The 18,425-nt window shown below is 48.7% G+C and overlaps 1 protein-coding gene across 2 annotated transcripts in view; it reads right to left on the bottom strand.

The window, feature by feature from the left end:
- The window catches only part of stim1 (stromal interaction molecule 1), a 96,861-nt gene that overhangs the window by 38,221 nt on the left and 40,215 nt on the right, over window positions 1–18,425 (bottom strand). For both annotated transcript variants that reach the window (XM_033022186.1, XM_033022188.1), the window contains exon 2: window positions 3,656–3,786. In XM_033022186.1, coding sequence (XP_032878077.1) covers window positions 3,656–3,786 — 131 coding nt within the window. The remainder of the gene's footprint in view (window positions 1–3,655; window positions 3,787–18,425) is intronic.

Raw genomic sequence — 18,425 nt, 5'->3', positions numbered from 1 at the left:
AGGCACACAAAGTTGGAGTAACTGAGCGGGCCAGGCAGCATCTCTGGAGAAAAGGAATGGGTGCCGTGGGGCACACTGTCTGAAGAAGGGTCTCGGCCCGAACCGTCACCCAATCCTTCTCTCCAGAGATGCTGCCTGTCCCGCTGAGTTACTCCAGCAGTTTGTGTCTATCTTTCAGTTTAAACCAGCACCTGCAGTTCCTTCCAACACATCAGTTTAGTTTATTGTCATGTGTACTGAGGTACAGTGGAAAGCTTTTGTTGCATGCTAACCAGTCAGTGTAAAGGCAATACATGAATAGAATTCACCCATTTACAGTGTACAGATACATGACAAGGGAATCTCCCTCCCTTCCTGTAGTATTCTGGGCTGCTGCCCAAGATCAAGGGTCAGGAGTGTTAATTGTCATGTGTGCCAGATAGAACAATGACATTCTCACTTGCTGCAGCACAACAGATATGTAAACATAGCGCACTGTAAATATAATAAACGAGAGAAGTTCAGTGTGTGTGTATATGCACTCTCACACATACTGTACATACACACAAAACCCACCAATAATAGTACAATAATAACAATATTAGTCCATGTAGTTAAAACATAGAAACATAAATAATAGGTGCAGGAGGAGGCCATTCGGCCCTTCGGCCCTTCGAGCCAGCATCGCCATTCATTGTGATCATGGCTGATCATCCACAATCAGTAACCCGTGCCTGCCTTCTCCCCATGTCCCTTGATTCCACTGGCCCCTAGAGCTCTATCTAACTCTCTTTAGAATTCATCCAGTGAATTGGCCTCCACTGCCTTTTGTGGCAGAGAATTCCACAAATTCACAACTTCTGGGAGAAAAGGTTCAGAGCTTGTAGTGTTTAACAGCCTGACGGTTGTAGTGAAGGAACTACAACCCTGGACCTGGACGTTACAGTTTTCAGGCTCCTGGCCCTTCATCCCGATGGCAGGGGTGAAATGAGTGTGTGGCCAGGGTGGTGTGGGTCTCTGATGATGCTGGCTGTCTTTTTGAGGCAGCGACTCGGGTAAATCCCTTCGATGGTGGGGAGGTGAAGGATCCATTAAAGGCAGGGGTCGGCAACGTCCGGCCCACGGACCGGATCCGGCCCGTAACCCAATATCATCCGGCCCGCAGGCGGATTCTTTTTCAATTCGTTTTGGCGACATGGGAACTGCAGCCAGTCCCGGGGCACGCGAGCTGATCTGGGAACTGCAGAAAACTAATTGTAAAACACGTGAAAACTAATGCTAAAACAACACCAAGTGTCACCACTATGGCGATAGATGTGGCCCGCCATCCTCTCACACACATGGGTCCTGGCCCCTATGCAGAACAAGGTTGCCGGCCCCTGGTCTAAGGCATGGTCTCTCAGCCAAGGTGCAGACTGGACATTGCGGTGGTCAGCAATGTATAAGTGTCCACGCACCGCCAGCGATGCCCGCCTGAGTCACTTAATGGGCAGCACACTTTAAAGCACCACTTGTGAAATACTTTATGGGGTAGAATGAATGTTACAAGACTGTCTTCATCTGAACATTCTCAAACCCATTTCCTCCCAGTCTTTCTCACTCACTCACACAGGGCTGCCATTCACGTCACCGTGTGGACTCCAACATCAGACTTTCTTTCAAGGACAAAGCACGCCAACGCATATGACGTACACGCCGTTGCTAAGCGAAGGGGAATGGCTGCTCTTTGTTTAGTTTCCCAGTCTAGTCATCAACTGCTGTTAGATTTATTATACGCCTGAGATTGGCATCAAAAGCCACCTGTCCTTGTGATGGGATAATGGAGGAACTGCTGCCATTGTGGACCTGTCAGTGACTGGAGGGCCACAATCACATCGAGACAGAGCCCTGACGGTGGCTGCTGTGCCCGGTGTCCGAGCCACATGGCAAGGGAGGTGTCGCACACACACACTCACGTGCTGGAGGGTAGCATGTCTCACACGCGTGCTAGAGGGTAGAGTGTCTCACAAACACACACACAGGCGTGCTAGAGGATAGAGTGTCTCACACACACGCGTGCTAGAGGGTAGAGTGTCTCACAAACACACACACAGGCGTGCTGGAGGATAGCGTGTCACACACACACGCGTGCTAGAGGATAGCGTGTCTCACACACACACACGTGTGCTGGAGGGTAATGTGTCTCACACACACGCGTGTTAGAGGGTAGCGGGTCATCTTGCTAACCAGCAGCCGTCCATTTACTTCGCTTTTTAAAAAAGTTTTTAGTAAGTCCTGTGTTTCGTCCGTTGGAGAAATTGACTTTTTAATGTGGGGGGTAGGGGGCAATTTTACTTCTAGGTCCCTACCTGGTCGGTGAGGCAGCTTTTTCTCCGGGCTGCCCGTCGACCCGTCCTCGTGGCCTACCAGCGGGCTTGGAGCGCCGTTTCCTGGCGGGGACCACCCAGCACCTTGGCCTCGGTGGCGGCACAGCGCTGGGGCGCTGTCGCGGAGCGGAGCGGGCGACGCCTTGCCTGGGTCGCCGCGCTGGATCGACGCGCTGGAGCTCCGGTGAGCTGTGACAGCCGTGTTCAACACCTCCGGGCTGCGGGACTGCAGAGCGGGCGGCGCCGATTTCAACATCGGGAGCCTGGGAGCTCCAGGCCGGCGCGGCCTTGTCGGCTTCGGAAGCCGCGGTCTCCAGCTAGGAAGCGGCCGTTCCAGGTGGCCCAGCCGCTGAGAGGACTCTCCCGACGCCGGGGCAACAACACCAGGTGAGAACGGCCAGGAACATCGGGCCTCCGTAGAGGCAATTGCGGTGGCCTCAATATGCCTGACTTTGGGTGAACTTGGGGTTGGGGACTGGACATTGTGCCTTCCCCCACAGTGGTATCCATTGTGGGGGGATGATTTTTTTTTTTTGTCTGTAAGTAATCCTGTTAGTCTTTGTCCAAGATGGCTGTCGGAAGGGAGAGTGGACACTGGCGCGCTTTAGCTGCCGCTGCTCTCTTTTCACATTGTGTTTTTGATTTTTTTGTTTTTGGACTGAATTCTGTTTTTAATTTGTGTTTCAGTGATGTCTTTATTATTTATTTTATTCTGATTATATGTTTTTTATTCCTGTTAATCTCTGTAAGGTGTCCTTGAGATTTCTGAAAGGCGCCCAAAAATAAAATGTATTATTATTATTATTAGCGTGTCTCACAAACACACACGCTGGTTAGAGGGTAGCGTGTCTCACACACACACGCGTGTTAGAGGGTAGCGTGTCTCACACACACACGCGTGTTAGAGGGTAGCGTGTCTCACACACACACACACACACACACACACACACACACACACGTACGGGCTGGAGGGGACGTTCTTTTAGGAAGGAGATGAGGAGGAATTTCTTTAGACAGAGGGTGGTGAATCTGTGGAATTCTTTGCCACAGAAGGCTGTGGAGGCCAAGTCAGTGGATATATTTAAGGTAGCGATAGATTGATTGTTGATTAGTACGGGTACAGGTCTCAACCTGAACCTTTAACTCTGTAGCCCAGTCCGTCACACAGACCAGACTCCCCGCCATCGACTCCATCTACACTTCACCCTGCCTCGGGAAAGCAGCCGACATCACACCCTGGTCATTCCCTCTTCTCCCCTCTGGGACAGGTAGCGGGTGAGGAGTTAGCGTTGGGACATTGCATTACTGACCTCGTCGCTCTCCTCAACATCCACGTTGCCATTGGCGTCATCGTCCATCTGCTTGTGAATGCTCATGATGGCCTCGAAGCGGAGAACCTCATCCTGAATGTGGCACGAGGCTTCGTCGATCCTGCACAGATCTGGACACAGAAGCACAATTAGACTGGCACCACATCTCAAACCGCAGCACAAGTCCATGCGACTTGCCCAAAGAGAGCCCACCGCAGACTATACACTTGCATCACCAGCACTTTGCCCTGCAAACCCGCGTCTTTCCACTGACTGGACAAGTCCGTTCCTGCCTCACCCGCTGAGTTACTCCAGCATTATGTGTCTACCAATTATTATCTGAACGGTGTCAAGTTGGGAAAAGAGGAAGTACAACGGGATCTGGGGGTCCTTGTTCATCAGTCTATGAAAGTAAGCATGCAGGTACAGCAGGCAGTGAAGAAAACGAATGGCACGTTGGCCTTTATAACAAGAAGAGTTGAGTATAGGAGCAAAGAGGTCCTTCTGCAGTTGTACAGAGCCCTAGTGAGACCACACCTGGAGTGTTGAGTGCAGTTTTGGTCTCCTAATTTGAGGAAGGACATTCTTGCTATTGAGGGAGTGCAGCGTAGGTTCACCAGGTTAATTCCCGGGATGGCGGGACTGTCATGTGCTGAGGGAATGGAGCGGCTGGGCTTGTATACTCCAGAGTTTAGACGAATGAAAGGGGATCTTATTGAAACATTTAAGATTATTAAGGGCAGAGAGGGGGACGGAAACACAGACACACAGAGAAACAAACATTATGTGAAAGATAAGAGGAGAAAACTTTAAAACAGAGATTATATCAACAAGCTGGTGAAGAGTTTTCTGTGTTCTCCCCCCCTCTGTACTCAGTCAGTGGGATTACATGTACCTCCTGATAGACACAAAATGCTGGAGTTACTCAGCGGGACAGGCAGCATCTCTGGAGAGAAGGAATAGGTAAAGTTTCGGGTCGAGACCCTTCTTCAGACTGAGAGTCAGGGGGAGACGAAGACATATGGAAGGGTTGGGTGTGAAAACATATAAGATTATTGAGGGTTTGGACACGCTAGAGGCAGGAAACATGTTTCCGATGTTGGGGGAGTCGAGAACCAGGGGCCACAGTTTAAGAATAAGAAGTAAGCCATTTAGAACGGAGATGAGGAAACACTTTTTCACACAGAGAGTTGCGAGTCTGTGGAATTGTCTGCCTCAGAGGGCGGTGGAGGACGGTTCTCTGGATACTTTCAAGAGAGAGCTAGATAGGGCTCTTAAAGATAGCGGAGTTAGGGGATATGGGGGGAAGGCAGGAACGTGGTACTGATTGTGGATGATCAGCCATGATCACATTGAATGGCGGTGCTGGCACGAAGGGCCAAATGGCCTACTCCTGCACCTATTGTCTAAAAGCTTTTCACTGTACCTTGGTACACGTGACAATAAATTAAATTGAACTGAGCCTTTGCTTTTGCTTCAACCCAGTCACATACGCAGGTCTTAATACAGACGGCACAGTGAAGCAGTGGCAGAGTTTGCTGCCTCACAGTGCCAGAGACCCAGCTTCAATACTGACTATAGGTGCTGGGAAAGGCCCATAAGTCACTTGCTTATATTGAAGGATGTTGTTGTGTTGTTGCATTTAAAGCCGCAGCAAGAAAGAATAGCATTGATCTGACCCTAACCTGGTACAAATGAAACTTAAACACTCGATGCTTGACAATGCTCATAAAGTGATCTGCGTTTTTCAAAACTGCTGTTCATGCGTAAAATGAAAGTGCTTGATGATAAAGTGGGGCTTGTGACTTGTGCCTTCCAGCGGCTAGCTGGAGAGGGTGGCAGAGGCACCGAACAGTCACAGAGTCTTGTTAGTAGCCCAGCGGAAACCTATGAATAGTCCAGAGGCAACCTGGAGGTAACGGCTGGTCAGGTCCTCTAAGCTTCTACCTGCCTCACACTGCACGTGGCTGGAAACAAGCAGAGTAACAACGAACTGCAGACTCTGGCTAGTACACAAAATGACACAACATATAAAGACAGGACAATAAAATAAACTGAACATGTATAGGTGACATTTCGGGTCAAGACCCTTCTGCAGGGCTGAAGATGAATCTCGACCCAAAAGGCCACCTATCCATGTTCTCCACAGATGCTGCGTGATCCGCTGAGTTACTCCAGCACTTTGTGAAACGTCACCTATCCATGTTCTCCACAGATGCTGCCTGATCCGCTGAGTTACTCCAGCACTCTGTGAAACGTCACCTATCCATGTTCTCCACAGATGCTGCGTGATCCGCTGAGTTACTCCAGCACTCTGTGAAACGTCACCTATCCAGTGCTGGAGTAACTCAACGGGTCAGGCAGCATCTGTGGAGAACATGGATAGGTGACGTTTCACACAGTGCTGGAGTAACTCAGCGGGTCAGGCAGCATCTGCGGATGGAACGGACAATCGACGTTTCGGGTCAGGACCCTTCCTCAGGCTGAGGGGAAAAAGCTGGAAAAGAGATGTGGACCGGACAAAGCCTGGCGAGTGATGGTGATATCCCAGCATTGCATCCTGGACTCTAACCATTCACCGAGTGCCTATTCTTCATGCCAATCCGGGTAGTTACAGCACTCATCTTCGTCTGTCATCGCTGGTCTTTTGATCTCTACACTGAAAGTGATAGTTACTGTCTGTCTAAACCATTCAGGATATGCAACACCTCATGGAGACAGAGTTGTACCACACAGAAACAGCCCCTTAGACTGACGGCAAGGTCCACACAGACCTCTTAGCCTATCAATCTATAATCGCATCCGCCTACATTAGTTTAGTTTATGGTCACGTGTTCTAAGGTACATTATGACTGTGGCCTTCCTTCTATGCTCTGCCTATTTGACTGCCAATCTAATTGCCTCTTAAACAGAAGTGGACCTGATTGAGAGCTTCAAGTGCCTGTGTGTGCATATTATCAACAATTTGTCCTGGTCTAACCACATTGATACCACGACCAGGAAAGCACAACAATGTCTCGACTTCTTCAGAAGCTTGAGGAAATTCAACGTCTGCCATGAGTCATAAGGGGAAAGCCATTTAGAACGGAGACGAGGAAACACTCTTTCGCACAGAGAGTTGTGAGTCTGTGGAATTCTCTGCCTCAGAGGGCGGTGGAGGCCGCTTCTCTGGATACTTTCAAGAGAGAGCTGGATAGGGCTCTTAAAGATAGCGGAGTCAGGGGATATGGGGAGAAGGCAGGAACGGGGTACTGATTGGGGATGATCAGCCATGATCACATTGAATGGCGATGTTGGCTCGAAGGGCCGAATGGCCTACTCCTGCACCTATTGTCTATTCCAATTTGTAAAGATCCACCACAGAAAGCATCAGAAGGTCCTAAGTGATAGGAGTAGAATTAGGCCATTCGGCCTACAAAGTCTACTCCGCCACTCAAACATGGCTGATCTATCTCTCCCTCCTAACCCCATTCTCCTGCCTTCTCCTCATAACCTCTCATTGCACCGTAGTTTGGTCAGGCAACTGCTCTGCCCAAGATCATGAGAAATTGCAGTTGTGGATGTAGCCCAGACCAGTCTCCCCACTCCCGCCGTCCCAACCATGGTCTCTGTCTACACCACGCCACCACAGGACCCTGGCAAAGCATGACCACTCACACACACGCCCGTCATTCCCTCTCCCGTCGGTTAGAAAATACAAACGTTTGAAAAGACGATTTCCACCAGATTCAAGTACAGATTCTCCTCAGCTGTTATCAGACTATTCAGCGTACCCTCATAAGCTACGGAGGTATTCCCGATCTTCCTATCTACCTGATTGTGGCCCTTGCACATTTTATTATCTGCATTTTCTATGAAGCTGCAACACCATATTCTGCACTCTGTGTATTTTTTTCTTTGCATGACCTCTGCACTTGTTTATGGTTTGGTTCACTCATGCATGGTACCATTTGCCAGGATTACACTCAAAGCAGTTCTTCACTGCATCTCAGTGCACGTGACAATAATGAACCCAAATAATGCCAGCAGCATCTGATTCTACCACCATCCCTGTCTCTGTCCCTGCATGAGGGAGTCTTAAACTAGAGGGCATCGATTCAAGATGAGAAGGAGAAGATTTAACACTTTTACTTTCAAGAGAGAGTTTGATAGGGCTCTTAAAGATGGTGGAGTCAGGGGATACGGGGAGAAGGCAGGAACGGGGTACTGATTGGGGATGATCAGCCATGATCATATTGAATGGTGGTGCTGGCTCGAAGGGCCGAATGGCCTACTCCTGCACCTATTGCAGAGACTTTTACCCAGAGCAGAAGATCAAGAACTAGAGGCATAGATTTCAGGAGAGCTCAGGAACATTGAATGGGAAGCTGATGGGACATCTTGGCCAGCGTGGGCATGTTAGGCCACAGGACCTGTGTGCGGGCTGGGTGACTCTAATTTCCGGGTGGGCAATAAACAATGGTCTTGCCCTCGGCTCGAGTATGCACAATGAAAGAACAAACACCACTGCCTATTGTAAACCTGTGGTTCAGTGGGAGATAGAGTACAGGAACAGGCTGTGCCCTTTTTAAAAGGCCATTTATCAGTCACAAAACAATGCTCAAACTATTTCAGGTTCAGCAAAGCTAGGAACAAAGAACTGCAGATGGCCACAAAATACTGGAGTAACTCAGCGGGACAGGCAGCACCTCTGGAGAGAAGGAATGGGTGACGTTTCGGGTCAATAGACAATAGACAATAAGTAAAGGGCCAGTCCCACGAGCATGTGACTAGCGCGACCAAACCAGAAGTGGGGGCCACGCAGAGGTCGAGTGAGTGACATGAAGTTCGAGCGAAGTCCGCGCGTGACGTACGGCGTCGAGGCGGTGCGTATAGCGGCAGGCTGTTGCAGCACGGAATTTTTGAACACGGTCGGTTCTTTGGAGCCCCGCGCGATGTCGGGACCAGCTCCGCCCAACTCCATACGGCTCCGGCGATCGAAGTGGGACCGGACCCGCGAAGCCATACGGCTCAAGCGACCATGTTAGGTCGCGCCTGCTGCATGGAGTCGCATGCTCGTGGGACAGGCCCTTTAGTAAGTAAGTACGAGCAGTGGATCAGGACTGTTCGCTGAACATTTGTAACTTTGTCCCCGCCCATGTCTACTGTCTCGGTCACATACAGCCCGGTATGGTTTTACCGGGCTGTATGCCAAACAAAGCATTTCACTGTGAAGTATCATTGAATAATGGCATCTGAAGAAGGGTCTCGATCCAAAACGTCACCCATTCCTTCTCTCCAGAGATGCCGCCTGTCCCGTTCAGTGACTCCAACATTTTGTGTCTATCTTCGGTGTAAATTCAGTGAGAATCCAGAAATTGGAGGTGCAAAGGAGTGCTGGTGCAGGATTCCCAAAAATTTAATCTGCAAGTCAAATCAGTAGTAAGGAAGGCAAACACAATGCTAGCATTTATTTCAAAAAGGCTTGTATACATAAACAGGGATGTAATGCTGAGGCTCTATAAGGCGCTGGTCAGGCCACATTTGGAATATTGTGAGCAATTTTGGGCCCCATGTCTGAGGAAGGATGTGCTGGGTCTGGAGAGGGTCCAGAGGAGGTTTACAAGAATGATCCCAGGAATGAGTGGGTTAACATATGATGAGCGTTTGTCGGCACTGGGCCTGTACTCGCTGGAGTTTAGAAGAATGAGGGGGGACCTCATTGAAATGTACAGAATATTGAAAGGCCTGGATAGAGTGGATGTGGAGAGGATGTTTCCACTAGTGGGAGAGTCTAGGACCAGAGGGCAGTCTAAGAATTAAAGGACGTTCCTTTAGGAAAGAGGTGAGGAGGAATTTCTTTAGTCAGAGGGTGGTGAATCTGTGGAATTCATTGCCACAAAAGGCTGTGGAGGCCATAAGTCAGTGGATATATTTAAGGCAGAGATAGATAGATTGTTTAAGAAGGAACTGCAGATGCTGGAAAATCGAAGGTAGACAAAAGTGCTGGAGAAACTCAGCGGGTGCAGCAGCATCTATGGAGCGAAGGAAATAGGCAACGTTTCGGCCCGAAACATTGCCTATTTCCTTCGCTCCATAGATGCTGCTGCACCCGCTGAGTTTCTCCAGCACTTTTGTGTACCTTAGAGATAGATAGATTCTTGATTAGTACGGGTGTTAGGGGTTATGGGGAGAAGGCAGGAGAATGCGGTTTGGAGGGAGAGATAGATCAGCCATGATTGAATGGCAGAGTAGACTTGATGGGCCAAATGGCCTTATGACCTTGAACCGGCATTTGCAGTTGCTACCGACACATTGAATGCCTCCTCCGTGGTGCTGGGAGACCCGGCCAAGCCCCCCCGGTGAGGGCAGGCCACTCATCCCAGACCTTTGTGCGGTGCTGTCCATGCGGACAGTGAGCTGAGGGTCCAACCACGGGACACGAGGCTGAAAGCACACACCGTTTGTCCAGGAGCCCGCGGCAGGGCTGCACAGAACTTGCCCAAGATCACTGACTTTGATAACCCGAGGAAAGAAAGTGCGTGGAAATGTGAGCTGACTTTATTTTTAGCAGCAGGGATGGGCTGCGGAGATGGCTCAGCCGCAGCCTGGCGCGGTGAAGGGGGAAGAACGAGCAAAGGAGAAGCAGGGAAACTTTCACACTGTGTATACTCAGAACTGCACACCTCAGAGGGGGGTTAGGTTGAAGCATAGCCTGCCATTCTCTCCTTGGTGCATGTGCTGAAGCCATTCGCAAGGTGCAGCCCAGGTCTCACAGCTACCTTAGTGGCTGTTTTATACATCCTTTCTAATATAACACTCTGCATGCAGTTTAAATAGGCTCTGAGCCAAGCAGCTAATCCCACAGAACTGGAATTAAACAGCTTAAACAACTTCAAACTGCAAGTGCGCAAGAAACTGACAAACATTCTGACAATGTTGATTTAAATGAGTCAGGCCACGGCAAGAATGGAGGAGATAAACATTTGGACAAAGTGTAGCTAAAGCTCGCCATGCATGGTCAGAGTATATCAATAAGGCTGTGGACTAACTGGGAGGCCAGAGTTAGTGAGTGACAGCTGGTGGTGAGAACGGAGCTGAATGCTGCTTATTGCAAGCAGCCTTGTCATTCAGCTAGAGCTGCTGGCAACTAACTATTGCTTCTCAATATATCTGCTTCCTTATCAAGGTGTTGTTTAGTTTACAGAAAAAGGCCCTTCGGCCCGAGTCCATACCGTCCAGCGATCCCCGCACGTTAAAACTATCCCACACACACACAAGGGACATAGATGTTCAAGAAGGAACTGCAGATGCTGGAAAATCGAAGGTAGACAAAAGTGCTGGAGAAACTCAGCGGGTGCAGCAGCGTCTATGGAGCGAAGGAAATAGGCAACATTTCGGGATGAAACCCTTCTTCAGACTACTTTTGTCTACCTAGACAATAGGTGCAGGAGTAGGCCATTCGAGCCAGCACCTCCATTCAATGTGATCATGGCTGATCATCCACAATCAGTACCCCGTTCCTGCCTTCTCCCCGTATCCCTTGATTCCGTTAGTCCTAAGAGCTAAATCGAACTCTCTCTTGAACGCATCAATTTTACATTTATACCAAATCAATTAACCTACAAACGTCTTTGGAGTGTGGGAGGAAACCGAAGATCGCGGAGAAAACCCACGCAGGTCACGGGGAGAACGTACAAACTCCATACAGACAGCACCCGTAGTCAGGATTGAACCCGGGTCTCTGGCGCTGTGAGGCAACAACTCTACCGCTGAGCCACCCCGTGCCGCCCTTCTCTGATGCATCAATGGCGCTTATGTCAACGATTATGCACCTTCCCGAGATCATGAGAATCAGCCAACAATAGACAATAGGTGCAGGAGTTGGCCATTCGGCCCTTTGAAACAGCACCGCCATTCAATGTGATCATGGCTGATCATCCCCAATCAGTACCCCGTTCCTGCCTTCTCCCCATATCCCTTGGCTCCGCTATCTTTAAGAGCCCTATCTAGCTCTCTCTTGAAAGTATCCAGAGAACCGGCCTCCACCGCCCTCTGAGGCAGAGAATTCCACAGACTCACAACTCCCGGTGAGAAAAAGTGTTTCCTCATCTCCGTTCTAAATGGCTTACCCCTTAACTGTGGCCCCTGGTTCTGGACTCCCCCAACATCGGGAACATGTTTCCTGCCTCTAGCGTATCCAAACCCTTAATAATCTTATATGTTTCAATAAGATGCCCTCTCATCCTTCTAAACTCCAGGGTGTACAAGCCCAGCCGCTTCATTCTCTCAGTATATGACAGTCCCACCATCGTGGGAATTAACCTTGTAAACCTACGCTGCACTCCCTCAATACCTTCAACAATATTTGGCTGAGTTATTTTGAGATATTTCTAGAGATCCCCAAATGGGTATCCATAAAAACCAAGGTCTGCTCTGACTCTAGCAGAGTGTTTAGTCAGGAAATGGAGTTGCCAAAATATCCAGCTTGTAGAGCAGCACTGCCTTTGAAATCTGCTAACAAGATTGGTATTGGTTTATTATTCTCACATGAACCAAGATACGGTGAGAAACTTTGTTTGCCTGCTATCCAGTCATCTCATACTGTACACAATTCCAATCAAGCCACATACGTACAACAGATAGTGCAAAGAGAATTATGCCAGAGTGGACAATGTAGACTATTACAGCATTATCGCGCTAGTTACAGATAAAGTGTAGGTTGTAAAAAGTGCAAGGGGCGCACGGAGATGGGCTGGGAGATGGGGACTATTCCCTTAGCTTACCCACTGTCTTAATTAAAATCAGGAGTAGTTGCTGGGATATATATTTGCTTAATTACAGGTAAACTTGCCAAAGACACAGTCCAGCACAACATGCATTTGTGCTTCCAAAAGCTGTCATTTGGTCGCAGTTACCCTTGCCAGATGGAGTTGCGACTGAATGCATATTCTGATTCACTGTAGGCTATGATGAAGGTCCTCCTAAATAGAGTCATAGAGTTGTACAGCATGGACACAGGCCCTTCAGCCCATCTCGTCCATACCGATCAAGTCGGCATACTGGGCTAGTCCCATTTGTCTGCATTAGGCCCATAGCCCTCTAAACCCTTGCTATCCCTACATCTGTCTAGTTGTATCACAGATAGACACAAAGTGCTGGAGTAACTCAGCGGGACAGGCAGCATCTCTGGTGAGAAGGAATGGGTGATGTTTCGGGGCGAGACCCTTCTTCAGACTGATTACTAGTTGTATCACAGAGTGAGGACAGGTTTTGGCTGAGCGATGGGAGCGAGACATCCTATTCTTTCTGCACTGGCGATCCAGATGGGATTGAGATGCTGCAGATTGACTGCGGAAAAACACACGTTGCAACTGCAGAACGTCAATGAAGCTGGGAGCCTCCACCACGATCAGTCTGAAGTAAAGCCCCAACCCAAAACGTTACCTATCCGTGTTCTCCAAGCTGCTGCCTGACCCACTGAGTTACTCCAGAACTAGTGTCTTTCTTTTCCTCTCTAAACCGTTCCATAGAAACATAGAAAATAGGTGCAGGAGGAGGCCATTCGCCCTTCGAGCCAGCACCGCCATTCATTGTGATCATGGCTGATCATCCCCAATCAATAACCCGTGCCTGCCTTCTCCCCATAACCCTTCATTCCACTAGCCCCGAGAGCTCTATCTAACTCTCTCTTAAATCCAACCAGTGATTTGGCCTCCACTGCCCTCTGTGGCAGGGAATTCCACAAATTCACAACTCTCTGGGTGAAATCGTTTTTTCTCACCTCAGTCTTAAATGGCTTCCCCTTATTTCTAAGACTGTGGCCCCTGGTTTTGGACTCGTCCAACATTGAAAACATTCTTCCTGCATCTAGCTTGTCCAGTCCTTTTATAATTTTCTATGTTTCTAATGTTCCAATTCATGTAACTGTGCAAGGCATGGTGTTGTCAGTCCATTCCACCCACAGATGCTGCCTGACCCGCTGAGTTTTGGTTCTGCTCAAGATTCCTGAATCTGCAGCTCCTTGTGTCGACATGTTGCTTGAATGTGGATGATGTTTTAGGGGCAACAATGATGCACCTCTCCAGTGAGTAGACCACTGCATGAGGTTCAAGACCAGAGGCAAACAGGTAGACTGGAAGAGATGTGGAATGTGTGGAGGAAATTGGACATGCCCTTCTTTAGACTGAAGTTTTGGAGCTGGATTTGAAGTCTTGACCACAAAAACATTCCTTTGCTCAGATGGTCAAAGCATTAACGGACCAGGTAGTGTAAGAAGGAACTGCAGATGCTGGTTTAAACCGAAGATAGACACTAAAAGCTGGAGTAACTCAGCGGGACAGGCAGCATCTAATAACCATATAACAATTACAGCACGGAAACAGGCCATCTCGACCCTTCTAGTCCGTGCCGAACACATAATCTCCCCTAGTCCCATATACCTGCGCTCAGACCATAACCCTCCATTCCTTTCCCATCCATATAACTATCCAATTTATTTTTAAATGATAAAAACGAACCTGCCTCCACCACCTTCACTGGAAGCTCATTCCACACAGCTACCACTCTCTGAGTAAAGAAGTTCCCCCTCATGTTACCCCTAAACTTCAGTCCCCTCTGCAGAGAAGGAATGGGTGACGTATCGGGTTGAGACCCTTCTTCAGACTGTAAGTCCAGGTTGGTCTTACAGTCCAAATGCACAAATACGTAAAAGCCAAAGACTAATCAAGGAGGATATACAGAACTATGGAAGCAATGCATTATCTGTACATTGCCTTAATTGGATCTCGTGCAGAGTAAATGAAGAGTCGGGTTGATGAGAAGAGTGGAAATCTACTCCCACTCTCACAGACGGCCGCAGAAACCCAGGATCAGTTTATCTTTTCTAGTCATAGATTTTCTTTCTTCCAGTATGTCTTCCGTGACACACTAGTCAACCTGAGGAGCACCTTCAGCAACAGACTGGTTCCACCAAGATGCAGCACAGAATGCCACAGGAGATCCTTCTTCCCTGTGGCTATCAAACTGTACAACTCCTCCCCCTTCTGTCGTGGGGTAGACTGTGACTGAGACTGACTCCCCTCCCCTCCCACAATCTTTGCACATCCCCAATCGTGGCCTTCCCACTCTTCACTTTGATTTTGTGTTTCTTATATCTTGTTGCGTTTTATGACCAGTTCTATCGTATCGTATTGAAGAGAAGGCTGGAAAATGAGTGGGGATCTGGAAGTTACTGCCTGAACAGGTGATGGAAGCAGATTATAAAGTCACTTTCTGATAAAAAGTTGTGGAAATCATTCCTGACTGTCACTGTATGTCATGTTGTCACTTGTGGGTGGAGCGCCAAGGCAAATTCCTTGTATGTGAATGCTTGGCCAATAAACATATTCATTAATTCATTCACAAAGTGCTGGAGTAAGTCGGCGGGTCAGGTAGCATCTCTGGAGGAAAAGGATAGGTAACGTTTTGGATGCCGAAATGTAGAAACAAAGAACTGCAGATGCTAGTTTATACCAAAGTGCTGGAGTAAATCAGCATATCTGACAGCATCTCTGGAGACAATGGATAGGTGACGTTTCGTGTCGGGACCCTTCTTCAGAATGGTGTACTTGCTTTCATCGGTCCAGGCATTGAGTACAAGGGTTAGGAAATCACATTGCAGCTTTGTAGCACTTTGGTCAGGCAGCATCTGGAGTATTGCGTGCAGTTGTGGTCACCCCCATTACAGGAAGGATGGGGAGTTTTGAAGGTTGCAGAGAATGTTTACCAGAGTAATGCCTGGATTAGGGGGCAGGTTAGTTTAGAAGAGCTCCAGGGAGAGGTTGGACAGTCTTGGATTGTTTTCTCTGCAATGCCAGAAGTTCAAGTCAAGTTAAGTCAAGTTTATTCGTCACATACACATACGAGATGGGCAGTGAAATGAAAAGTGGCAATGCTCGCGGACTTTGTGCAAAAAGACAAACAAACAAACAACCAAACAAACTACAAACAGAATGGAACAGAATCACATATTCTTTTACATATTAAATATTGTGGGCGGAAGGAAAAAGGGAAAAAAACCAGCAGTAGAGTGGTCCAGTAAAGTTAGTCCCTGGTGAGATAGGAGTTTACAGTCCTAATGGCCTCTGGGAAGAAACTCCTTCTCAACCTCTCCGTTCTCACAGCATGGCAACGGAGGCGTTTGCCTGACTGTAGCAGCTGGAACAGTTCGTTGCAGGGATGGAAGTTGTGGAAGTATATAAAATTATGAGAGGCGTAGATAGGGTAGACAGGCAGAATCTTTCCCCCATGACAAAGGAGCAGAATTAGGATATTTGGCCCATCAATGTTGCTCAGCCATTCCATCATGGCAGATCTATCTTTCACTCTCAAGCCCATTCTCACTCCTGCCCAATAACGTTTAACACCCTTAAGGGCCTGTCCCACTTACGTGTCCTTGGCACGCAAATTACGCGACCTCGTCGTCGGGTTGAGGCGCACAGGCATCGTATGGCCGCACGGGGCCGGTCCCACTGAGAAGCGCGGAGGGTTATGTAGTTGTGCGCGACATCGCGCGGGGCTCCGAAATTTTTGTAGCGAACGAAATCTTTGCGCGCCAATTGCCTGTCGCGTAACTGACGGCCAAAGTGTGACAGTCGCAACGCAACATGTCACCTCTAACAGCAGCAGAAGCAGGCAAATGATCGCCGAACTCGGCCTGGGGCTCACGGCCGTTGCGGTCCGAATCCGCCCACACTTCTACTCCCAGAGCGGGGCCAAGAAAATTGAAGATAGACACAAAATGCTGGAGTAACTCAGCGGGACCGGCAGCATCTCTGGAGAGAAGCAATGGGTGACGTTTCGGGTCAAGACCCATCTTTCAGACTGAAGAAGAGTCTCGACCCGAAACATCACCCATTCCTTCTCTCCAGAGATGCTGCCGGTCCCGCTGAGTTACTCCTGCATTTTGTGTCCATCTTCAAATGACGTCATGCGCTCCAGACGGCTGTGCGGGCGCATGAAATCGCGCGCGACCTTCGCTGGACCGTTGACCACGAGGTCGCGTAATTAGCGTGCCAAGGACACGTAAGTGGGACAGGGGATATACTAATCAAGTGGAAATATCAAAGACTAGAGGGCACAGCTGTAAAGTGAGAAGAGCAAAGTTTAAAGGTGATGTTTAGTTTTTTTTAGTTCAGATACAGCGCAGAAACAAGCAGTCATTGCATGCAAAGGATATGCAACAAAATACTAAACATGAAGACTTTCATTTACATGACATTGCTGTGTCCCAAACATTATGGTGCCCTAAAATAGGGGGGGGGACTATGTATAAACACAGCAGTCATTTCTACATGGTGAAACCAAAATGTATAAAAATACCCTTTATTAATATCTGACAATGTGCACTTTAACCACATGTGATTTTTTCAATTACAAATCTCAAATTGTGGAGTACAGAGGCAAATAAATAAATGATGGGTCTTTATCCCAGACATCATGGAGGGCACTGTATATTCTAATGCTTCTTAAACATCGAGATAGTCCCTGCTCAACTACTTCCTCCAGCAGCTTAGAAACATAGAAAATAGGTGCACGAGTAGGCCATTCGGCCCTTGGAACCAGCACCGCCATTTAATAAGATCATGGTCGATCATCCAAACTCAGTACTGTTTTTCCTGCTTTTTCCCTATACCCCTTGATTCCGTTAACCCTAAGAGCTAAATCTAACTCTCTCTTGAAAACATCCAGTGAATTGGCCTCCACTGTGGCAGAGAATTCCACAGATTCACAACTCTCTGGGTAAAGACGTTTTTCCTCATCTCAGACCTAAATGGCCGACCCCTTCTTTTTAAACTGTGACCCCTGGTTCTGGCATCCATACACCCTTGTTCCATACACCCAACACCAATGAAACCATGGGTTCCAGTCAGCCATGAATCAAAAGAGTGGTGAATCTGTGGAATTCTATGCCACCAAAGTCCAAGTCAGCGGACATTTTTAAGGCAGAGATAGATAGATTTTGGATTTGTACGGGTGTCAGGGGCTATGGGGAGAAGGCAGGAGAATGGGGTTTGGAGGGAGAGATAGATAAGCCATGATTGAATGGCGGAGTACACTTGATGGGCCGAATGGCCTAACTCTGCTCCTATCACTTATGATCTTATGAAGAGTCTAGCCATCAGATGCCACCAATTTTGGGACCGGCCTCCTGTTTGGGCAGTCCGCAGGTGCAGATGAGGCTAGTCTGCTCCAGGATGGGGCAGTGGGTTACTGACGGAGTGGGTAGATTGGGGTTGGTGTGTGCTTCCACCACTTGCACAGAGCGTACATGCAGTCTTTTTGCATGGCCCCAAGGGTTCTCGACATCACCCTTAAAGCCCCCTCTCCACTTGCAGTAGCCATGGGCCGGGAATTCCCGGCAATAGATGTACAGCTGTGTAGGTTAAAATGTCCCTAGTGAGCGCAGGATAGTGCGAGTGTGCGGGGATCGCTGGTCGGTGTGGACTCGGGTAAACACCCCCCTTCTCTCTCCGATCTACCCATGTCCTCTACACCCTCTGCCCTCCCCCCTCATTCTTTAGGAAACAGGGGTTCTCGTCTTCCATTATAGATGAGGCTCTCACTAGGGTCTCCTCAATATCCCGCAGCTCCGCTCTTGCTTCCCCCTCCCCCCATCCGTAACCAGGACAGAGGCCCCCTTGTCCTCACCTTCCACCCCATCAGCCGTCGCATACAACATTTTCATCCGCCAACATTTTCGCCACCTCCAACGGGATCCCACTACTGGCCAAATCTTCCTATCTCCACC

The sequence above is a fragment of the Amblyraja radiata genome, chromosome 6 (genome assembly GCF_010909765.2).
Source record: "Amblyraja radiata isolate CabotCenter1 chromosome 6, sAmbRad1.1.pri, whole genome shotgun sequence".
Lineage (NCBI taxonomy): Eukaryota > Metazoa > Chordata > Chondrichthyes > Rajiformes > Rajidae > Amblyraja > Amblyraja radiata.
Note: the sequence above shows the minus strand (reverse complement) of the source record. Positions and strands in the feature narration are given on the sequence as shown.